This window comes from Rhinoraja longicauda, unplaced genomic scaffold, assembly GCF_053455715.1.
Source record: "Rhinoraja longicauda isolate Sanriku21f unplaced genomic scaffold, sRhiLon1.1 Scf001247, whole genome shotgun sequence".
NCBI lineage: Eukaryota > Metazoa > Chordata > Chondrichthyes > Rajiformes > Arhynchobatidae > Rhinoraja > Rhinoraja longicauda.
In genome coordinates, this window is record NW_027602462.1 from 1 (window position 1) to 24,970 (window position 24,970).

General features: G+C 48.6%; 1 protein-coding gene across 1 annotated transcript in view; it reads left to right on the plus strand.

Moving 5' to 3' along the window:
* Positions 1–1,423: 1,423 nt before the first annotated feature.
* LOC144591617 (sterol O-acyltransferase 1-like) overlaps positions 1,424–24,970 on the plus strand; it is a gene marked incomplete at its 3' end in the record, with an annotated part of 29,616 nt that continues 6,069 nt past the window's right edge. The window contains exons 1-6 of the mRNA XM_078395674.1: positions 1,424–1,710; positions 4,354–4,451; positions 9,092–9,150; positions 14,498–14,628; positions 16,536–16,595; positions 23,080–23,187. Of these exons, the coding sequence (XP_078251800.1) occupies positions 4,367–4,451; positions 9,092–9,150; positions 14,498–14,628; positions 16,536–16,595; positions 23,080–23,187 (443 nt within the window). The remainder of the gene's footprint in view (positions 1,711–4,353; positions 4,452–9,091; positions 9,151–14,497; positions 14,629–16,535; positions 16,596–23,079; positions 23,188–24,970) is intronic.

The window sequence follows — 24,970 nt, forward strand, 5'->3', positions numbered from 1 at the left end:
AGTAATAGTTGCAGTTTTCTGTATGTCCTCCGGTCGCACCGGAATCTGATGGTATCCTCGCACCAAATCGATTTTGGAAAACACCACCGCTCCTTCCAGCCCAGGTGAAAAGTCCTGTAGGTGCGGTATGGGGTAGCGATCAGCCGTGGTGACAGCATTGAGACGCCGATAATCGCCACATGGTCTCCACCCCCCAGATGCCTTGGAGACCATGTGTAACGGCGAGGCCCACGGGCTGTCAGACTGACGGACAATTCCCATTTCTTCCATCTTCCTGAACTCCGCCCTTGCCACCACCAGTTTGTCTGGCGGTAGTCTCCTGGCCCGAGCGAAAACGGGAGGGCCTTCGGTGCGGATGTGATGGACCACACCGTGCTTAGCCGAAGGTGTGTCAAAACGTTGGACGAGCAGCTCTGGAAACTCTGCCAGAATCGCAGCATACGAGTCGGGGGCCGCGACGACGGCCTGGACAGTAGGGCTGGGCGAGGAGGCGATTGTCGGAGCGACGTGCTCATCTTCGGCAGAGGGTCGGAGGTCGTTACCGCGGACATCAGGAACCAGTGAAAAAGCCCAGAGAAAATCTGCGCCCAGGATCGCTTGTTTGACGTCGGCTATGATGAATGGCCATTCGTACGTGCGGAGGCCTAACACAAGGGACATCTTCCGTGTACCGAAAGTGCGAATTGGGCTGCCATTAACCGCGATGAGGGTGGGACCTGTCTTACCCGATCTGGTTTCGAGGTCGGTCGGCGGCACTATGCTGACGATGGCTCCCGTGTCTACCAAAAATTCTGTGTCCGTGAATCGATCATGGACATAGAGGCGCCGGTTCTGGCCAATCGTAACTGCCCCTATGTACGATCGGCCGAGGCATTTCCCGCGAAGGTACAAGGCAAACGACAGTTGCGGGATCCGTTACCCCATCGTAGGTGATAATAGCACCAGCCGCGCTTGTGCGGATCTTTTTGGCGGGCTTTCGGAGAATTGGCGGGAGACGTGGCGCCATCTTGCCGTCGCTGTGGCGTGGTCACTGATGTCGAGACTTTGTTGATCGAACCACTTGCCTTGTTTTTTGCCGCTATGAGCGCGTCCGCTTTCGGTGCATATGCTTTGGGGTCCTTAAAAGAACAATCCGTGAGCAGCAGTCGGACATCCTCGGGAAGTTTCTCGCGGAATGCCTGTTCGAACATAGGGCAATCCGTATGCTCACCGGCTAGCATCATCATTTCGGCCATGAGGACTGAAGGCAGTTGGTCTCCAAGATCCGGTAGGTGCAGAAGTTTTGCAGCACCGCCATGCTTATTAAACCCGAAGGTTCGCAGTAATACTTTCTTCATGGCCTCGTACTTGTTTTCCGCAGGTGGATTCACGATGAACCGCATCACGCGCTTGGTTGTGTCCGGCGATAGAGCGCTGACGAGGTAGAAGTACTTCGTGGATTCGTCCGACACCTTCTTTATATGAAATTGAGCCTCGGCGTGGATAAACCAAGCTTGCGGTGCGTGCGTCCAAAACAACGGTAGATGAACGCCTGCCGCGCTTGACTCCGGTGTGCCCTGCTCGGTCATCGTCAACGAGGCGTCGGGTTCCTGCTCAGTCGGTGATCGTCCAGATCATGTCGGGGTCACCAATATAGCGAGTCCGAAACTTGTTGGTTGTAAGAGGAGTTTATTGCAGCCGCAATATTCGAATACAGAGTTAAACAACAAGGTAAGGGACAACCAATACAAACTTACTGTCTTCCTTGAAGACTTCGCCGAACAGACTAAATCGGGCGCCAAACGCGCACATGACATCGCTGGCCAATCAGCGATGTCGCTCTCTGGACCAATCCCTATGGTCGCGTTCCCACGTGACCTCGCTGGCCAATCCGAGGGTTCGACGACCTGGACCATTCTCTATGGTCGCTACAACATCATCTCCCCCTCTGCCCCACCTGTGGGAAAGGACTTTTGATCACCCCTCCCCCAGCACCACCTCCGATGACTCGTGTCTCTGTTCCACAATCACACCTCTTTAAAGCAATTGATTTTTAAAAGGCGTCTGCTTCGTTATTCTTGAAGAAAGTCGATTCTCAATTTAATAAGGCTCTTTCATGGAGAAGACATTATCATCAGTTGGGAATCAATTGTTTCAAGAGTCTTACTTGCAACAATATAATAAACATGAAAAAAGTTTAGTGTGTGTATCAGCAGAGAGGGCAAGGAGCATGGATTTACAGGGAAGGTGTTCGTTTGGGGAACAGCGTGTCCAGTTTATTGGCTGCAAACCTTGTCAAGGGAAGACTGCAGAAAAGCACATGATCAAACACAGGGTGGCACGGTGGCGCAGCGGTAGTTACTTCCTTACATCGCCGGAGATCCAGGTTCGATACTGACTACGGGTGCTGTCTGTACAGTGTTTGGACGTTCTCACCGTGACCTGCGTGGGTTTCGTCCGGGTGCTCTGGTTTCCCACACTCCAAAGATGTGTGGGTTTGTAGGTTAATTGGATTGGTAAAATTGTAAATTGTCCCCAGTGTGTCGGATATGGGTCGAAGAGCCTACTTCTATGCTGAACCTAAAACTAAAATAAAGGAGACAGAAAGCTGGACTAAATTAATGTATGGCTGCTGACCTTTGCCTGCAGGGCACAGTCTGTACCAATTTATCAATCTTCATAGTCAAGTCAAGTCAATTTTATTTGTATAGCACATTTAAAAACAACCCACGTTGACCAAAGTGCTGCACATCTGATTAGGAAAAAAAAAAAGAACAGGTGATAGGGGACTCTCGAGTCAGGGTACAGACAAGCATTTCTGTGGGGGTGAGCGAGACTCCAGGATCGTGTGTTGTCTCCCTGGTGCCAGGGTCAAGGCTGCCTCTCTAGAGGGCAAAGGTCATTCTGGAAGGGGAGGGAGAACAGCCAGAGGTGTTCATATTGGTACCAATGACATACTGTAAGTAAGTAAGATGGGAGGTGAGGTCCCACAAAAATAATTTAACGAGTTTAGTTCAGTTTACCATTGCCACATGTACTGAGGTACAGTGAAAAGATTTTTTGTTGCATGTTGTCGGGTCATGATTACATTGCAGCCATCCAAATTGTACAGATACAGGATAAAGGGGATAATGTTTCGAGCAAGGTAAAGTCTGATTAAAGATAGCCTGAGGTATCACAAAATGCTGCAGTAACTCAGTGGGTCAGGCAGCATCTCAGGAGAGAAGGAATGGGTGAAGTTTCGGGTCGAGACCCTTCTTCAATCTGAAGAAGTGTCTCGACCCGAAACGTCACCCATTCCTTCCCTCCTGAGATGCTGCCTGAGCCGCTGAGTTACTCCAGCATTGTGTGATACCTTCGATTTGTACCAGCATCTGCAGTTGTTCTCCTACAAAGATAGTCTGAGGGTCTCCAATGAGGTAGATAGAAAGTAGTAGGGTACAAAACAGGATATCTAAGAATGTGATCTCCGGATTACTATCTGTGCGATGAGCTGATAAGGCAAGAGATAGTAAGACCATGTATTCAGTAAGTGGTCAACGAGACGGTGCAGGAGAGACGCCTTTAGATATAATCATTATTGGGCTCTCTTCCAGGGCAGGTGGGACCTGTACAAGATGCAACGGGTTGCACCTGAACTGGAGGGGGACCAATATCCTCCCAGGGGAGTTCACTTTGGGGCGGCACGGTGGCGCAGCGGTAGAGCTGCTGCCTGACAGCACCAGAGACCCAGGTTCAATCCTGACTACGGGTGCTGTCTGTACGGAGTTTGCACCTTCTCTCCATGACCTCTGGTTTCCTCCCGCACTCCAAAGACGTACAGGTTTGTAGGTTAATTGGCTTGGTAAAATAGTAAATTGTCCCTAGTGTGTGTGCGATAGTGTTAGTGTGCGGGGATCGCTGGTCAGCACGGACTCGGTGGGCCGAAGGGCCTGTTTCCGCGCTGTATCTCTAAACTAAAGTTAACTAAAAAAGATATCTGGAAACCATGAGAGGAAGGAAGGAAGGAAGGAAGGACGTGGAGCACAAAGCCTGGGATGTGTACAGTACAAGCAGACATGGACACTAGTGGGCAGACTAGTGGAATTCTCTGCCACAGAAGGTAGTTGAGGCCAGTTCATTGGCTATATTTAAAAGGGAGTTAGATGTGGCCCTTGTGGCTAAAGGGATCAGGGGGTATGGAGAGAAGGCAGGTACGGGATACTGAGTTGGATGATCAGCCATGATCATATTGAATGGCAGTACAGGCTCGAAGGGCCGAATGGCCTATTCATGCACCTATTTTCTATGTTTCTATGACACACTGCACACGGTGGTGGGACGGGCAGATTCTTGCTTCTTTTGCAATAAATCTACTTTGATGTATTTTTTTAGAATTCCAAGAAGGATGAATGAACACACGGAAGAGTCTGCTGTCCGGGAGAGAAAGAAGCAATCCAAAGAAAACAGCATACAAAATGCTGTAGGAAATGGTAAGAGTCTTAATTAGATACAGGCCCATGAAAGTAACATCACACATGGAGAACTGCGGCCACAAGTCAGAGGCTGGCTACTTTGCACTGAGCAACTTAGAACTAGTGTGATAAGGTGAGACAACTTAGAACTAGTGTGAATGGGTGATCGATGGTCGGCGTGGACTCGGTGGACTGAATTTAATAGTTTTAACTGTTTAAAGCCCCCCTCTCTACAGTCACACAATAGGTGTCTGCACCAACAATTAGTGATGGTGATGAAGTCAAAGATTGATGTCAAGTCCACCTCAGCTGAACCATCATTTAACCATTTCACCTCAAAACACCTTTGATCCTTTCCAACTTTTTTTGGTGAGCGTTTTCATGCACTCACTGGCACTTCAATAGAGTCAAGAGCATTTAATTGTCATCTGCACCAGGACGTGAACAATGAGATTCCTACCTGCTGCATCTTTACAGGCGCAATAACGCAACAACACGACAAATATACTGTAATTTATTCTAGGTAAACCAGACCATGAGAGTGCAAGCTAAAGTACATAATGCAACCCTGGTGCAAAGTCCATGGTAGTTTGTTGTTGCTGGGGTTGTGCTGTGGTCAGGGTTGTGCAATGTTCAAGAGCTTTATGATTGCTGGGAAGAAGCTGTTTTTGAACCTGGAGGTCACAGTTCTCAGGCTCCTGTATCTTCTTCCCAATGGGTGCAGCATGATGAGAATGTGGCCAGGGTGGTGTGGATCTTTGATGATGTTAGCTGCCTTCTTGAGGCAGTGCTTTCTGTAGATCCCTTCGATGGTGGGGAGGTCCATACCCGTGATGGACCGAGCGGTGTGCACCATTTTCTGCAACCTTCATTGCAAGTCGAAGCCCGCAGTGCATCTGATTTAAAAAGTCCATGGTGGTTTGTTGCTGAGGTAGCATGTGGTTAATGTTGTACAGGGTGGTTCAAGAGCCTGATAGTTGATGGGGAGAAGCTGTTCTTGAACCTGGAGGTCGTGGTTCTCAGGCTCCTGTACCTTCACGTGATAAAAACTGATAGCGGATGGACGGATGTGGTAGACACTATCATGATCTCTGCATCCCACCGTGTCCGATGTAGGTACAGGATGTAAATTACTTTACACTTTAGACTTTAGAGACGCAGCGTGGAAACAGGCCCTTTGGCCCACCGGGTCCGCGCCGACCAGCGATCCCCGCACACTAGCACTATCCTACACACTAGGGACAATTTACAATTTACAGAAGCCAATTAACCTACAAGCCTGTACATCTTTGGAGTGTGGGATGAAACCGGAGCACCCAGAGAAAACCCACGCGGTCACGGGGAGAACTTACAAACTTTGTACAGACAGCACCCGTAGTTAGGACCGAATCCGGTTCTCTGGCGCTGTAGGCAGTAACACTACCGCTGCGCCACCGTGCCGCCCTTGTTCGCTCCCGATTACAAGGGAGTGAGATCCACTCACTGGAACGGTCACGGTAGGAGGGAAGATTTACAAAACATGGCAGTGTAGGAGCTTCAGGGCCCGCTGGTTTTGGCTAAAGCCAAAAGTCCTCAGCAGGAGCTTTTTGAGCCCCTCGTATTTCTCGGTTTGAGGAAGGTTGGTCAGGTACCGTCCCACCCGCGCGGCCACCTCGGCCTGTAGACAGCTTACCAGATGGTGGAACTTCTCTTGGTCCTCCGCAACTTTCTTGAGGTGGAACTGGGACTCTGCCTGCACGAACCACAGGTGCGGTTGATGGGCCCAGAACGGGGGTAGGTGAACGCCGCCCGCGTTCGGCTGCCCACTGTTCGCTCCTACCTGCGACATGCTCTTGTGATCGTTGATCACGTCGGGGTCACCAATGTAGCGAGTCTGATAGCAGATGGATGTTGCAGACGAAGTTTATTGCATGGCTCAAAAACTCCGTGACAATCGCAACACTCAAACTGTAGACAACTACCTAACGTCTTACCTAAACGGAGTTCAACGCTAGACTGACTAATCTCTCCCGCGCTGGCACACCTTGTGACATCGCTAGCCAATCCGAGGGTTCGAACTCTCCCAGCCAATCCCTATGTCCCTACAGTAGGACCCTTGAAACCATTGGGGGAGAGGAGCCCTGTTACCCTGTCAGTCAGTGCTGAGTCTGATCCCAGAGCCCTGGGACACAACCCGTATGTGGTGTAGCCACAAAGGAGCTTTATTAACCTGACTGTATTAATGTTTATGTGTAAGAAGGAACTGCAGATGCTGGTTTGCACTGAAGACAGACCACAAAAATGCTGGAGTAACTCAACGGGTCCAGCATCTCTGGAGAAAAGGAATAGGTGACGTTTTGGTTCCAGACCTTTCATCAGACTGTGAGTTAGGGAGGGGGACACTGGAGGTATGGGAAGATACAGAACAAAGTAGAGCCTGCTTCCATGACTCGGGAAAGGTGGAGCCCACAATGGTCCATTGTTGGCTGGGGACGAGGTGATAACAGAGGAATACAAATGGTGAAATTAGCAAGAGGACTAGGGTGGGGGAATGATGGTGAGAGAGGGAGAGTAAAGGATGGTGAGAGAGAGAGAGTAAAGGACGGTGAGAGAGAGAGAGAGTAAAGGATGGTGAGAGAGAGAGAGTAAAGGATGGTGAGAGAGGGAGAGAGTAAAGGATGGTGAGAGAGTAAAGGATGGTGAGAGAGAGGTAAAGGATGGTAAGAGAGAGAGTTAAAGGATGGAGAGAGGGAGAGTAAAGCATGGTGAGAGAGAGAGTAAAGGATGGTGAGAGAGAGAGTAAAGGATGGTGAGAGAGAGAGAGAGTAAAGGATGGTGAGAGAGAGAGAGAGTAAAGGATGGTGAGAGAGAGAGAGTAAAGGATGGTGAGAGAGAGAGAGAGAGTAAAGGATGGTGAGAGAGGGAGTAAAGGATGGTGAGAGAGAGAGTAAAGGATGGTGAGAGAGAGAGTAAAGGATGGTGAGAGAGAGGGAGAGTAAAGGATGGTGAGAGAGAGAGAGAGTAAAGGATGGTGAGAGAGAGAGAGAGTAAAGGATGGTGAGAGAGAGAGAGAGTAAAGGATGGTGAGAGAGAGAGAGAGTAAAGGATGGTGAGAGAGAGAGAGTTAAAGGATGGAGAGAGGGAGTAAAGGATGGTGAGAGAGGGAGTAAAGGATGGTGAGAGAGAGAGAGTAAAGGACGGTGAGAGAGGGAGAGTAAAGGATGGTGAGAGAGGGAGTAAAGGATGGTGAGAGAGGGAGAGTAAAGGACTGAGGGAGTAAAGGACGGTGAGAGAGAGAGAGAGAGAGTAAAGGATGGTGAGAGAGAGAGAGTAAAGGACGGTGAGAGAGAGAGTAAAGGATGGTGAGAGAGGGAGTAAAGGATGGTGAGAGAGGGAGAGTAAAGGATGGTGAGAGGGAGTAAAGGATGGTGAGAGAGGGAGAGTAAAGGATGGTGAGAGAGAGAGAGAGTAAAGGATGGTGAGAGAGAGAGAGAGAGTAAAGGATGGTGAGAGAGGGAGTAAAGGATGGTGAGAGAGAGAGAGTAAAGGATGGTGAGAGAGAGAGTAAAGGATGGTGAGAGAGAGGGAGAGTAAAGGATGGTGAGAGAGAGAGTAAAGGATGGTGAGAGAGAGAGTAAAGGATGGTGAGAGAGAGGGAGAGTAAAGGATGGTGAGAGAGAGGGAGAGTAAAGGATGGTGAGAGAGGGAGAGTAAAGGATGGTGAGAGGGAGAGTAAAGGATGGTGAGAGAGAGAGAGAGTAAAGGATGGTGAGAGAGAGAGTAAAGGATGGTGAGAGAGAGGGAGAGTAAAGGATGGTGAGAGAGAGAGAGAGTAAAGGATGGTGAGAGAGAGAGTAAAGGATGGTGAGAGAGAGAGAGTTAAAGGATGGAAAGAGGGAGAGTAAAGGATGGTGAGAGAGAGAGTAAAGGACGGTGAGAGAGAGAGAGAGTAAAGGATGGTGAGAGAGGGAGAGTAAAGGATGGTGAGAGAGAGAGAGAGAGTAAAGGATGGTGAGAGAGGGAGAGAGTAAAGGATGGTGAGAGTGAGAGAGTAAAGGATGGTGAGAGAGAGAGAGAGTAAAGGATGGTGAGAGAGGGAGAGTAAAGGATGGTGAGAGAGAGAGAGTAAAGGACGGTGAGAGAGGGAGAGTAAAGGACGGTGAGAGGGAGAGTAAAGGACGGTGAGAGGGAGAGTAAAGGATGGTGAGAGAGAGAGAGTAAAGGACGGTGAGAGAGGGAGAGAGTAAAGGACGGTGAGAGAGGGAGAGTAAAGGACGGTGAGAGAGAGAGGGAGAGTAAAGGACGGTGAGAGAGAGAGAGTAAAGGATGGTGAGAGAGAGAGAGTAAAGGATGGTGAGAGAGAGAGAGTAAAGGTTAGGAAAAAAACTGCAGATGCTGGTTTAAATCGAAGGTGGACACAAAATGCTGGAGTAACTCAGCGGGTCAGGCAGCATCTCTGGAGAAAAGTAATAGGTAGCGTTTCGGGTCCCGAAACGTCACCCATTCCTTCTCTCCCGAGATGCTGCCTGACCCGCTGAGTTACTCCAGCATTTTGTGTCCACCTTCAAAAGTAAGGGTTACTTAAATTTAGAGAAATCAATATTCATACCACTGGGTTGTAAGTTACCCATATTAATATTATGCCCATATTATTAATATTTATGTCCCTTTCTTTGAAGATTCTGCAGATCATGGCAATGACCTCGATCACCCAATTGCCTGGAAGAAACATATTGAGGTAGGACTATAAATGTGTTATTAGGGCATTTCCCCGTTACATTTAGTATTTCACAATAGAATTTGCAGCATCTGGTCATAGAGACTCAATACCATCGTAAACCAGCGACAATTGGTGATTGAAAAGATTTAGTTGCTGCTTCAGCATTGCCAAGTTTAAAGCAGTATTACTGAGCCAGGACGCGCTGCAATGCAAAGTGCGCTGAACAATGCGACTGCCCGACTCATTGTTAACATCGCAATACACTTGCGGCGCAAATTGCGAGAAATGCACAACTTAACGATGCCGCAGGCACAAGGGACTGCAGGTGTGGGAATCTTGCGTAGAGCATAAAGTGCTGGAGGATCTCGAGGAGGGAATGAGTCTATATATATATATAGTGGATGCTGCCTACCCTGCTGAGTTCCTCCACCACTTTATGTTGTGATGACCCTGCAATGGGCAGCGTAACCTCCTGGCTGCGGAAATCCAAGAGCAGAGAAGCAAACAGAGTGAATGATGGCGAAAGAATTAAAAACAGATGAGAGGTAAATAGAGAAACAAGAAGCAAGAAAGTCTCAGAGAGAAGGAAAAGAGACAAAGGAAGAATCGCATTGATATAATGATAATTAAAGCAATCATTGTTCAACAGTATATAACAGCCCCTGTACATTACATGCACATTACTGTACATTATCTGTACACTGCTTGTACATAACCTGCACATTACATGTACATTACCTGTATGTTACTGTACTTTACCTGCACATTACTGGTACATTACCTGTGCATTACACATTAGCTGTACATTACCTGTATATAACCCGTGCATAATCCACACATTACCTGCACATTACTATTTATTACTGATTGTTACTGTACATTACCAGCACATTACCTTTAGATTACCAGCACATTGCTGTACATCACCTGTATGTTACTGTATATTACTTTTACACTAACTGTACACTAATTGAACATTAATGGCACATTACCTGTACATTAACTGCACGTTACCTGTGTATTATCTGTAATTACCAGCAAATTACCAGTACATTACCAGTACATTACCTATACATTTCCCATATATTATCTGTTCTTTACCTGCACATTACAATGCATTACCCGTACATTACCTGTAGATTACCCGTACATTACTGTACATCAACCTACATTACCTGAACATTACGCATTACTGCATATTACCTGTACATCACTGTACATAACCTGCACATTTCCCATACATCATCTGCATATTACTTGCACATTGCCTGTATACTGCCTATACAATACCCATACATTACACCCTCATTACCTGTACATTACTGTACAGTATCTGTATATTACTTGTACCTCACTATGCATTATCTGTACTTTCCCTATACTTTCCCTGTACATTACTGTAAATTACCTGTACAGTAACTGCACATTCCATGTACATTACCATACGTTATGTGTATGTTACTGTACATTACCTGTATATTATTGTACATTACCCATACATTATCTGCATATTACCAATACATTATCTGCACATTACTGTATAATGTGTGTGTATTACTCGTACATTACCTTTATATTACCTGTGCATTACCTGCATATTATCCGCACATTACCATTACTGTACATTACCTATACATTACCTGTACATTGCCCATACTTCCCGCAGATCACTGTACGTTAGAAACATAGAAAAAATAGATGCAGGAGGAGGCCATTCGGCCCTTCGAGCCAGCACTGCCATTCATTGTGATCATGGCTGATCATCCACAACCAGTACCCCATTCTTGCCTTCTCCCCATATCCCTTGATTCTGCTAGCCCCTAGAGCTCTATCTAACTCTCTTTTAAATCCATCCAGTGAATTGGCCTCCACTGCCCTCTGTGGCAGAGAATTCCACAAATTCACAACTCTCTGGGTGAAAAAGTTCCTTCTCACCTCAGTTTTAAATGGCCTCCCCTTTATTCTTAGACTGTGGCCCCTGGTTCTGGACTACCCCAACATTGGGAACATTTTTCCTGCACATTACCCATCTATTGCCCATCCATGATCTGTATGTTACCTGCAAATGACCATGCATTGCTGTACATGACCACACAGCTGACCTGCCTCACAAGCTGTGAAACAACCTGGACTTGCTTGTCTCCATCCCGTGTTTCTTCGTTCAGTCGTCTGTTTGTAATAACGAGAAGGTCACGCCAGTCCAAAAGATGACGGTGAGCGTTGTGAAGAGGGTTAGATTGTGACGTGTTTACACGGGGGTGAAGGCCGGCGCCAAGGACATGCAATCCATCTATCTTTATGATGACTGCCTTATCGGTTCATGAAACGCAAGGTCATGTTTACAACACAGATAAGGACTTGTCACTCCTTGCAGCAGAGCTTCTCTGATCTCTGCTCTACTCCATGGGTTATATTGGTCAACCCACTGGGTAATGGGGGTCACAGAGGGGTGGGTGGGTAATAAAGCTATCAATGAATGAGCAGATGTACTGCAGAACACATGTCAAAGATGTGCGGGTGTGTAGATTAATCGGCTCTCTGTAAATTGCCCCTCGTGTGTAGGGAGTGGACGAGAAAGTGGGATAACACAGAACTCGATGGTCAGCGTGGACTCGGTGGACCGAAGGGCCTGTTTCCCTGCTAATTCTCTAAACATATAACTATGTAAAACTTGAAACAATTCAAGTTTTTTTGAATTATTTCAAATGGAAAACAAATGGGCTTTCACTGATGTTATTATCCAGATTAATCAGTTGGCTGGTTGAGAGTAAGATAAAACTATGGGGGAAATCTACTCCTGAACTGGAATCTAGAGTGCTTTTTATTTAATGATTTAATTCTGTTTCTTTGTCTGCATCTCCCTCTCATTTCAATTCCTGCATCAGCTGAGTGAATATGTTCCAACTCTTCAAACTCAAAGGCGATAAACTTGAATCTCTGGTATTGTATTTGCCCACCCTGACCAATATGTCACATTTACTGTCATCCCACATGCCTGCGTTTGTCCCATATCCCTCGAAACCTGTCCTATCCATGTACCTGTACAAATGTTTCTTAAATGTTGTGGTAGTACCTGCCTCAACTACCTTCTCCGGCACCTCGTTCCATACACCCACCACCCTTTGTGTGAAATAGTTACCCCGAAGGTTCCAATTGAATCTTTCACCCCTCACGAAAATCTTTCACTCCTGGTTTTCAATTCCCCAACACTTTTGCCACCTCCAACGGGATCCCACTACTGGCCACATCTTCCCATCTCCACCCATTTCCGCAGAGACCGTTCCCTCTGTAACTCCCTGGTCAACTCGTCCCTTCTCATCCAAACCTCTCTCCAGAGATGCTGCCTGTTACTCCAGCATTTTGTGTCTATCTTCGATTTAAACCAGCATCTGCAGTTCTTTCCTACACAATATAACCTGTGCCCAGTTACCAGTGATAATATTACCTGTGCCCGGTTATCTGTGACAATATTACCTGTGTCCAGGTTACCTGTGGCAATATTACCTGTGACATTATAACCTGCGACATTATTACCTGTGACCAGGTTACATGTGACAACATTACCTGTGACATTATTACCTGTGGCCAGGTTATCTGTGACATTATTACCTGTGACCAGGTTACTTGTGACAACATTACCTGTGACAACATTACCTGTGACATTATTTCCTGTGACATTATTGCCTGTGGCATTATTACCTACATAGAAACATAGAAAATAGGTGCAGGAGAAGGCCATTGTGATCATGGCTGATCGTCCACAATCAGTAACCCGTGCCTGCCTTCTCCCCATATCCCTTGATTCCACTAGCCCCTAGGGCTCTATCTAACTCTCTCTTAAATCCATCCAGTGATTTGGCCTCCACTGCCCTCTGTGGCAGAGAATTCCACAAATTCACAACTCTCTGGGTGAAAAAGTTGCTTCTCACCTCAGTTTTAAATGGCCTCCCCTTTATTCTAAGACTGTGGCCCCTGGTTCTGGACTCGCCCAACATTGGGAACATTTTTCCTGCATCTAGCTTGTCCAGTCCTTTTATAATTTTATATGTTTCTATAAGATCCCCTCTCATCCTTCTAAACTCCAGTGAATACAAGCCTAGTCTTTTCAATCTTTCCTCATATGACAGTCCTGCCATCCCAGGGATCAATCTCGTGAACCTACGCTGCACTGCCTCAATTACAAGGATGTCCTTCCTCAAATTAGGAGACCAAAACTGTACACAATAATCCAGATGTGGTCTTGCCAGGGCCCTATACAACTGCAGAAGAACCTCTTTACTCCTATACTGAAATCCTCTTGTTATGAAGGCCAACATGCCATTAGCTTTCTTCACTGCCTGCTGTACCTGCACACCAACTTTCAGTGACTGGTGTACAAGGACACACAGGTCTCGCTGCACCTCCCTCTTTCCTAACCTAACACCATTGAGATAATAATCTGCCTCCTTGTTTTTGCTGCCAAAGTGGATAACCTCACATTTATCTATATTATACTGCATCTGCCACACATCTGCCCACTCACTCAACCTGTCCAGGTCACCCTGCAACCTCCCAACATCCTCTTCACAGTTTACACTGCCACCCAGCTTTGTGTCATCCGCAAACTTGCTAGTGTTACTTCTAATTCCCTCTTCCAAATCATTAATATATATGGTAAACAGTTGCGGCCCCAACACCGAGCCTTGCGGCACTCCACTCGCCACTACCTGCCATTCTGAAAAGGACCCGTTTACTCCTACTCTTGGCTTCCTGTCTGCCAACCAATTGTCTATCCATGTCAACACCCTACCCCCAATACCATGTGCTCTAATTTTAGTCACCAATCTCCCGTGCGGGACCTTATCAAAGGCTTTCTGAAAGTCTAGATACACTACATCCACTGGCTCCCCTTCATCCATTGACATACCTGTGACATTATTACCTGTGACATTATTACCTGTGACATTATTACCTGTGTCCAGGTTACCCGTGTCCAGGTTACCCGTGTCCAGGTTACCTGTGACAACATTACCTGTGACAACATTACCTGTGACATTATTACCTGTGACCAGGTTACCTGTGACATTATTACCTGTGACCAGGTTACCTGTGATGTTATTACCTGTGAATTATTAACTGTGACATTATTACCTGTGACATTATTACCTGTGACATTATTACCTGTGGCAACATTACCTGTGACATTATTACCTGTGACATTATTACCTGCGATCAGGTTACGTCTGACAACATTACCACTGACATTATTACCTGTGATCAGGTTACCTATGACCAGGTTACCTGTGACAATATTACCTGTGACAAGCTGCCATGCCATTTAATCTCATGTTCTTGATTAGAACGTTGTCTTTTGTCTCTGACCTAGGATATGAAGGTGGAATTATTGGACCAGTTTAAAGGCCACCTGAGCGAGCTGCTGGACAAAGCCACAGAAGAATCCACTGAGTTCTATTCACAGAATAAACAAGGGACAAAGTCCCAGAAGTCAGGACACAGGTACAGAGAGCTGCAGCCAGAGCGAGCTGTTTGCTTGTGCAGTGAGCGAGGGGCCTCGCGGTGACAGCTCCCACAGTGTGTGACCACAGGCAGCGAAAGGAAAGGGTACTCACCAACCCCTTGGGGCTGGAGGCTCTCGCTGGGAACGCTGTGGGACTGGGCTGTCATCCCCCGGTGAATGCTGGACCTTGCCACCGCCCCTCCCCATCCTAGATCCTTTCAAAGATGGCGCCCAACCGAGGTGTCTCTTTGTGTGCTGGTCACAGAAATGGAATGGATGGAATGGAATATGGAAAACTTTATTGTCACATGTGACAAGTGGCAGTGAATTCTTTGCTTGCGGCATACCGCATGTATACAAATAGCAGCCACATAAAGGGCGCAGATAAAATGACAAAGTATCCCGCGCCGACTCCTCCTTTGTTTTCCCCCCCCTCACCCCCACAGCGGTTCCCCCACACCAGGCCCCCATTGTCCTTTGTTCTCACGGCAGTGATCTGCACCCACACATTGCACTTGCCTCACTCTTTTAAATCTCTACTCCTACAGCAACATTTCTAACCGTGTATCTGTACACTGTGGACGGCTTGATTGTAACCATGTAATGTCTTTCCGCTAACTGTGGACAATAAACTCAACTGAAACGCAACTAAACTAAACTAAACTAAACTAAAACTCCTGCAGATGTGGTTCTATCTGGTGGAGGCTAGGAAACCATCAGATTGTTGCTAAAAAGCAAAGATACTAGAGGAACAAGATAGACCACTCGACCCTAAAAACCGTAGTATGTCACGGCACCATTTTAGTCGGCAGAAACTTGCAGAAACATTTTAAAAGAAAAATAACAAAAATCTTTGAATTGATAGATGAGATATATTCTGCATTTTAATGGTATCATCACACATACTGTTCCCCCAAAACACTGATTACACTGCGAGAGGCAGAGCGAACGGCGGGTTTTGCGTACTAAAATGGCGGACGTTATGCTCCTTTGCGTACTACACTTCAGTACAGGCGATTTCGATGGAGTGGTTCATCTTGCTCCTCTAGTATCTTTGCTAAAAAGCCTTTGGGGAGGTAGGTGCAGCCATTCACAACATGGAGAGCTGACCCTGAGAGATATAGAGTCACACAGATTGGAAACAGCCCCTTCGGCCCACCTTACCCACACCAAACAAGATGTCCCATCTACATTAGTCCCACCTGCCCGCGTTTGGCCCATATCCCTCTCAACCTGTCCTATCCATGTGCCTGTCCAAATATCTTTTAAATATTGTTATAGTACCTGCTTCAACTACCTCCTCCGGCAGCTTGTTCCATACACCCACCACCCTCTGTATGGAAAAAGTTACCCCTCAGGTTCCTATTAAATCGATCCCCTCTCACCTTTTAACCTATGTCCCCAGCTTCTTGATTTACCCTGCTGTCAAGAGTCAAAGGTGCTTTATTGTCATATGTCCCGAAACAGAACAATTCAATTCTTACTTGCAGCAGCACAGCAGACAAGTAAACATAAGAAAGACACAAAATGCTGGAGTAACTCAGTGGGACAGGCAGCATCTCTGGAGGGAAGGAATGGGTGACGTTTTCGGGTCGAGACCCTTCTTCAGACTATAATACTCTGTAAACAACAACAAAAAAGTTAGATATATACGCACGCACACGCACAAACATATATGTACACGCACACATATATATATATATATATATACACACATATACCTTTGTGTCTGCACCATTATTGTTTGTTTATGTGTGTACATACATTACACATGTACATACATGTCCACATATATGAAAAAAAACTTCCTGTTAAATCTTTCCCCTTAGTATCTTGTGCAGAGTACCAGTGTTAATTATCATTGACGAGGTGAGTTGCGTGTTAATAACATCATATTTGTCCCAAGGGGCAAGAACATTGCACCAGAGAAAGGAAAAGTCTTTGTGAATCGACGCTCGATCCTCGAGTAAGTACAGAAGGTATAACTGCGGTGTTGCATGCAGTGTTACTGTGTCGGCGTTTTATTGTGAGCAGTGTCACTGTGTACAGCGTTCTGGTGTAGTGTGTGCAGTGTTACTGTGTGCAGTGTTACTGTGTGCAGTGTTACTGTGTGCAGAGTTACTGTGTGCAGCGTTACTGTGCGCGGCGTTACCGTGTGCGCGGCGTTACCGTGTGCGCGGCGTTACCGTGTGCGCGGTGTTACTGTGTGCGGTGTTATTGTGCGTGGCGTTACTGTGCGCGGCGTTACTGTGCGCGGCGTTACTGTGCGCGGCGTTACTGTGCGCGGCGTTACTGTGCGCGGCGTTACTGTGCGCGGCGTTACCGTGTGCGCGGCGTTACCGTGTGCGCGGCGTTACCGTGTGCGCGGCTTTACCGTGTGCGCGGCGTTACCGTGTGCGCGGCGTTACCGTGCGCGCGGCGTTACCGTGCGCGCGGCGTTACCGTGCGCGCGGCGTTACCGTGCGCGCGGCGTTACCGTGCGCGCGGCGTTACCGTGCGCGCGGCGTTACCGTGCGCGCGGCGTTACCGTGCGCGCGGCGTTACCGTGCGCGCGGCGTTACCGTGCGCGCGGCGTTACCGTGCGCGCGGCGTTACCGTGCGCGCGGCGTTACTGTGTGCGGCGTTACCGTGTGTGCGGCGTTACCGTGTGTGCAGCGTTACCGTGTGTGTGCAGTGTAACTGTGTACGGTGTTACTGTGTACGGTGTTACTGTGTACGGTGTTACCGTGTGTGCGGTGTTACCGTGTGTGCAGCGTTACCGTGTGCGGCGTTACCGTGTGCGGCGTTACCGTGTGTGCGGCGTTACCGTGTGTACAGTGTTACTGTGTGCAGTGTTACTGTGTACGGTGTTACCGTGTGTGCGGTGTTACCGTGTGTACGGTGTTACTGTGTGCAGCGTTACTGTGCGGTGTTACTGTGTACGGTGTTACCGTGTGTGCGGTGTTACCGTGTGTACAGTGTTACTGTGTGCAGCGTTACTGTGCGGTGTTACTGTGTACGGTGTTACCGTGTGTGCGGTGTTACTGTGTGTACAGTGTTACTGTGTGCAGCGTTACTGTGTGTGCAGTGTTACCGTGTGTACAGTGTTACTGTGTACAGTTACTGTATACCGTGTTACTCTGTACAGTGTTACTGTGTACAGCATCACTGTGCCACCCGATTGCATAAATTCTTGGAAAAGAAAGCAAAATACCCAGAGCACAGTTTAGACCAGGACTGGGGGACTCATTGCAGAACCTCTTCAAAGAATTGATGGGCTGATTGGCCTCCTTGCATGCTATCCCTGCCCCTGGTTGCGTTGATTCTTAGTGGAAGTGCAGCGCGATGCGGAGGGAAAGAGAGGCAGCATCAAGGACAAGAGTCAAGAGTGCTTTATTTACATATATCCCAAAATGGAGCAATGAAATTCTTACTTGCAGCAGCACAACAGATATGTAAACATAGTACTCTGCAAATACCATCATAAACAGCTAAAGACAAGTGCAGGATATTAATTAAAATAACAAACAGACAAATAAATAGACATTAATAGTGCAAAAATAATGTCCCCAGTTTGGAGCATATTTGAGGTTGTGGTGTTTAATAGCCTGATGGCTGCAGGGAAGACGCTGTTCCTGAACCTGGACGTTACAGTTTTCAGGCTCCTGTACTTTCTGCCCGATGGCAGGGGTGAGATGAGTGCGCGGCCAGGGTGGTGTGGGTCTCTGATGATGCTGGCTGCCTTTCTGAGGCAGTGTCTCCTGTAGATGCCTTCGATGGTGGGGAGGTCAGTACCCGTGATAGACACAAAATGCTGGAGTAACTCAGTGGGTCAGACAGCATCTCTGGAGAAATTCCTTTTCTCCAGAGATGCTGCCTGACCCGCTGAGTTACTCCAGCATTTTGTGTCTATCTTCAGTATATGTCAGCATCTGCAGTTCCTTCCGACACAGGTCTGAACCGGTGATGGACTGGGCAGTTTTTTGCAGGCTTCTTCGCTCCTGTGCGTTTGAGTTGCTGGACCAGGCCGTGATGCAAATGGTCAATATGCTCTCCACTGTACATGTACAAGTCCAAGAGTATCCATCGACATACAGAATCTCCACGAAGGTGGACACAAAATGCTGGAGTAACTCAGCAGGTCAGGCAGCATCTCTGGAGAAAAGTAATGGGGGACGTTTCGGTCGAGACCCTTCTTCAGACTGATGTCAGGGGGGTGGGACAAAGATAGGATGTAGTTGGAGACAGGAAGACAGTGGGAGAACTGGGAAGGGGGAGGGGAAGAGCAGGACAGAGGAGCTATCTAAAGTTGGAGAAGTCGATGTTCATACCGCTGGGCTGTAAGCTGCCTAAGCGAAATATGAGGTGCTGTTCCTCCAATTTCCAGTGGGCCTCACTATGGCACTGGAGGAGGCCCATGACAGAAAGGTCAGACTGGGAGGGGGAGTTGAAGTGCTCAGCCACCGGGAGATCAGGTTGGTTAAGGCGGACTGAGCGAAGGTGTTGAGTGAAACGATCGCCGAGCCTGCGTTTGGTTTCGCCGATGTAAAGAAGTTGACATCTAGAGCAGCGGATGCAATAGATGAGGTTGGAGGAGGTGCAGGTGAACCTCTGCCTCACCTGGAAAGACTGTTTGGGTCCTTGGATGGAGTTGAGGGGGCAGGTAAAGGGACAGGTGTTGCATCTCCTGCGGTTGCAGGGGAAAGTGCCTGGGGATGGAGTGGTTTGGGTGGGAAGGGACGAGTGGACCAGGGAGTTACGGAGGGAGCGGTCTCTGCGGAACGCAGAGAGGGGAGGAGATGGGAAGATGTGGCCAATAGTGGGGTCCCGTTGTAGGTGACGGAAATGTTGGAGGAAATCTCCTCTATCTTCTCAGGAGGTAGAGGCATTGATAGGCTTTCTTTATGATTGCGTCAGTGTGTTGGGTCCAGGACAGATCTTCAGAGATATGCACGCACAGGAATTTCAACCTTTTGACTCTCTCCACCTGTTGATGAAGACAGCTTTGTGGATGCTCAGCCTTCCTCTTCAAAAGTCTACAATCAGTTCCTTGGTCTTTCTCACGTTGAGAGCAAGGTTGTTGTTCTGGTGAAGATTGACACAAAGTGCTGGAGTAACTCAGCGGGACGGGCAGCATCTCTGGAGAAAAGGAGTGGGTGACGTTTCAGGTGGAGATCCTTCTTCAGACTGAGAGTCAGGGGAGGGAGAACCCAGAAGCATGAAGGAGTGGGTGACGTTTCAGGTGGAGATCCTTCTTCAGACTGAGAGTCAGGGGAGGGGGAACCCAGAAGCATGAAAAGGTACAAAGAACAAATGGATGAAAGGTATGAAAAGGACAAATCAGAGCCAGCATTGATGACCAAGGAACGGTGGAGCCCACAATGGTCCATTGTTGGCTGTGGATGAGGTAACACAGAAACATAGACAATAGGTGCAGGAGGAGGCCATTCGGCCCTTCGAGCCAGCACCGCCATTCATTGTGATCATGGCTGATCATCTAAAATCAGTACTCGTTCTTGCTTTCTCCCCATATCCCTTGATCCCGTTAGCCCTAAGAGCTGAGATGTGATAATGAAAGGGATACGAGCAGTGAAACTAGCAGGACCACGAGGGTGGGCTTGTTGGTAGGTGGTTGTTCTCGCACCATTTGATCAGTTGATTGATCTTCTACTCAGCTGCATCGCCTGTTATGGAAATACACATGGTCATCTCCCGCCTCTCTACACAGAGGTGGGATGAGTGCCTCACAGAGGTACTCCCTGCAATGCTCCATGTTTGTGTTTTATTGTACATGCACATTCAGACAGGTGTGGGGTATCTTGGTCAAAGTGTGCAGAGTGTAGTGGGGACTGACGTTCCTTTTTACCGGGCACTTGACCAAGTTCAGCCAGTGCAGGCCGTGCTAGCGAGCCACAACAAGCTCCGTCCCAATCACTCACCGAGCCAGCGTCCTTGGGCTGCCAAGACTTAGCTTCATCCTCTCCCAGCTGCTTGCTCCGACTTTACACTGGACTGCTGCTAGAAATGCAAGTGGGAGCATCCCAGGCTTTCCCAGCTCGACTGCGTGCCGGTGATCCAAGGAGATGCCTGTGTTCACGGCACAGCCTCTGCGATATCCAGGCACACCTGTTCCCATGGACCCTGGGCCTCAGGCGGCCGGGCAGACGGGCGCAAGGGTCCTATCGGGGCAACCGGCTCACGGAATCAGCCGGTCAGGCAGCATCTATGGAGAAAGAAACAGCCAGTGTTTTAGGTTGAAGACTGTTTGACTTGGTGCATAATACCTGCCCTGAGCTGTTGCACAAACACACCAAGATTTGACCGCAAACAAAGCAAATCAAAGGGGGATTGCTCCTGTTGTCTGTGTAAAGCAAACTGTTGGTGAATAGAAACATAGAAACATAGAAAATAGGTTCAGGAGGAGGCCATTCGGCCCTTCGAGCCAGCACCACCATTCATTGTGATCATGGCTGATCGTCCACAATCAGTAACCCGTGCCTGCCTTCTCCCCATATCCCTTGATTCCACTAGCCCCTAGAGCTCTATCTAACTCTCTCTTAAACCCATCCAGTGATTTGGCCTCCACTGCCCTCTGTGGCAGAGAATTCCACAAATTCACAACTCTCTGGGTGAAAAAGTTCCTTCTCACCTCAGTTTTAAATGGCCTCCCCTTTATTCTAAGACTGTGGCCCCTGGTTCTGGACTCTCCCAACATTGGGAACATTTTTCCTGCATCTGGCTTGTCCAGTCCTTTTATAAATTTATGTTTCTATAAGATCCCCTCTCATCCTTCTAAACTCCAGTGAATACAAGCCCAGTCTTTCCAATCTTTCCTCATATGTACCAAGCCAATTAACCTACAAACCCGCACGTCTTTGGAGTGTGGGAGGAAACCGAAGATCTCGAAGAAAACCCACGCAGGTCACGGGGAGAACGTACAAACTCCGTACAGACAGTGCCCGCAGTTGGGATGGAACCCGGGTCTCCGGCGCTGTGAGGCAGCAACTCTACCGCTGCGCCACCGTGCCGCCCTTAAATGCTATAAATAACCCCCTCCCGAACCCTCCCGGGGATCAATCTCGTGAACCTACACTGCACTGCCTCAATAGCAAGGACGTCCTTCCCCAAATTTGGAGACCAAAACTGCACACAATACTCCAGATACGGTCTCACCAGGGCCCTGTACAACTACAGAAGGACCTCTTTCCTCCTATACTTTATGAATGATTGAATGAATGAATGAATGAATGAATGAATGAATGAACACTGAATGAATGGAATACTTTATTGTCACATGTGACAAATCACAATGAAATTCTTTGCAAATAGTCGCCACATTAAGGGCGCCGGCAAAGTTGCAAAGTATCCCACGCTGGGTCCACCTTTGTTCTCCCCCCCCCCCCCCCCCCCCCCACGGCGGTCCACCTACGCTGGGTCCCCAGTTAGCACAACACAACAAACAGCCCATCGAGTCTACTCCGCCATTCAATCATGGCTGGTCTATCTCTCCCTCCTAACCCCATTCTCCTGCCTTCTCCCCATAACCCCTGACACCCGCACTAATCAACAATCTATCTCCACCTTAAAAATATCCACTGACTTGCCCTCCACAGCCGTCTGTGGCAATGAATCCCACAGATTCACCACCCTCTGACTAAAGAAACTCCTCATCTCCTTCCTAAAGGAACGTCCTTTAATTCCGAGGCTGTGCCCTCTGGTCCTAGACTCTCCTTGTGGAAGCATCCTCTCCACACCCAGGCTTTCTTCAGATTGAGAGTCAGGGAGGGGGGGGGGGGAAGTCGAGGTATGAAAGAGGAATGCAGTGGATACTGCACTGAAAGCCTGACCCTGGCACTCCAATGCTGAGAGCAGGAGGCAGGCAACCTGTTGGCTCGGGCAATGGGAATGCTGTGCCATGCCTGGCACTAGGCAGTGCCCAGTCCAGGGGAAGGTGAACCGAATGCAGATCAGAGGTGTCCTTAGTGGGAGAGCGGCCTGGGTTAGTTGGATTTGATCTTATAGAAACATATAGAAAAGTACACATTTATAAAAGGACTGGACAAGCTTGATGCATGAAAAATGTTCCCAATGTTGGGCGAGTCCAGAACCAGGGGCCACAGTCTTAGAATAAAGGGGAGGCCATTTAAAACGGAGGTGAGAAGGAACTTTTTCACCTAGAGAGTTGTGAATTTGTGGAATTCTCTGCCACAGAGGGCAGTGGAGGCCAAATCACTGGATGAATTTAAGAGAGAGTTAGATAGAGCTCTAGGGGCTAGTGGATTCAAGGGATATGGGGAGAAGGCAGGCACGAGGTATTGATTGTGGATGATCAGCCATGATCACAATGAATGGCGGTGCTGGCTCGAAGGGCGAATGGCCTCCTCCTGCACCTATTGTCTATGTCTATGATGGGGCACAATACTGGGGTGCTAATCACTGTGTGAATATACTCTGGGCTTTTTGTTTTGCAGCGAGCTGTTTGAGAACCTCCACATCCAGACGATATACCACATGTTCATCGCCCTCTTCATCGTCTTTGGTGTCAGTACCATGGCTGTCGAGTTCATTGACAAGGGAAGGTGAGAGCGCCGACCGGTGGAGCCGCCCGCCGTGGCTCCCTGCACGCCTTGCCAACGCATTGGGTGGCACGCTGGCGCCCACTGGCTGAGCTCAGTGCCCTTCCTGGCAGAGGATCGCTGGCACGACCGATGCCGCCTCTGACCTGTCATTCACCGTTGCCTCTGAGTCCGAGGAGTCAATGCGGGCAATGTGTCCATGTGGGCAAAGGACAGGGCAATCGCTTGGCATCATTGGGTATCAGATAAGCCTCAGTCCACCTGCCAAGCCTGGCAGAGCTGCCCTTCCCCAAGTGAGCAGCTATTGCCCAGAGGCACCATGAAATGGCTGGCACCTGATCAAATGGGTCAGGATGACAGAGGTATGGTTTATGTACAGAACCCCAGATCGCCAGGAGTGGGTTACAGACTGGGGTCGCATGCAAGGGTTCGGGAGGGGGTTATTTATAGTATTTAAGGGCGGACGGTGGCGCAGCGGTAGAGTTGCTGCCTCACAGCGCCGGAGACCCGGGTTCCATCCTAACTGCGGGCGCTGTCTGTACGGAGTTTGTACGTTCTCCCCGTGACCTGCGTGGGTTTTCTTCGAGATCTTCGGTTTCCTCCCGCACTCCAAAGACGTGCGGGTTTGTAGGTTAATTGGCTTGGTACAAGTGTAAATTATGCCCAGTGTGTGCAGGATAGTGTTAATGTGCGGGGATCGCTGGTCGGAGCGGACCTGGTGGGCCGAAGGGCCTGTTTCCGCGCTAATCTCTAAACTAAACTAAACTAAAAGCAGAAGGTAGACACAAAAAGCTGGAGTAACTCAGCGGGACAGGCAGCATCTCTGGAGAGAAGGAATGGGCGGCATTCCTGGTCGAGAAACTTCTTCAGATTAAGAGTCGGGCAGGGCCGTCTTAACGCATGGGCCTGATGGGCACTTGCTCGGGGGCCCACGAGCATAGGGGCCCCATGCTGATCTGTGTATGTTAAGTGACTTGCAATAAATAAATACTACTTTAAAACTGTAGGTTCAATAAGTGCTTTTTTCGCAACATTTTTGGTCCCTAAGTGCTTCTCACAGCGATCTGTAAGTGCTTTTCGCAACAATGTAGCACCCTAAGTCCATCGCTAAGTGCTTTTCGGTAAGTGCTTTTCGCCGGCACGACAGGGGGGGGGCTGGTAGGGAAAGGGGGGTGGGGAGGGTAACGGTAGGGGCCCCAGTACACTGCTTTGCCCGGGGGCCCATAATGCTGTAAAAACGGCCCTGGAGTCGGGGGGAGGCGGGGGAAAGCGAAACGTCACCCATTCCTTCTCTCCAGAGATGCTGCCTGACCCGCTGAGTTACTCCAGCACTCTGTGAAACGTCACCTATCCATGTTCTCCACAGATGCTGCCTGACACGCTGAGTTACTCCAGCACTCTGTGAAACGTCACCTATCCATGTTCTCCACAGATGCTGCCTGACCCGCTGAGTTACTCCAGCACTCTGTGAAACGTCACCTATCCATGTTCTCCAGAGATGCTGCCTGACCCGCTGAGTTACTCCAGCATTTTGTGTCTACCTTTGGTTTAAACCAGCATCTGCAGTTCCTTCATGAATGAAAAGATGATCCCTGGGGGTGGTTCGAGGCTGGGATGTGAGTGAAGGTTTTGTGCAAAGATACTAGAGGAGCAAGATGAACCACTCCGTGTACTGGTGTAGTACGCAAAGGAGCGTAACGTCCGCCATTTTAGTTGGCAAACCCCGCCGTTCGTTCTGCCTCTCGCAGTGTAATCAGTGTTTTGGGGGAACAGTATGTGTGATGAT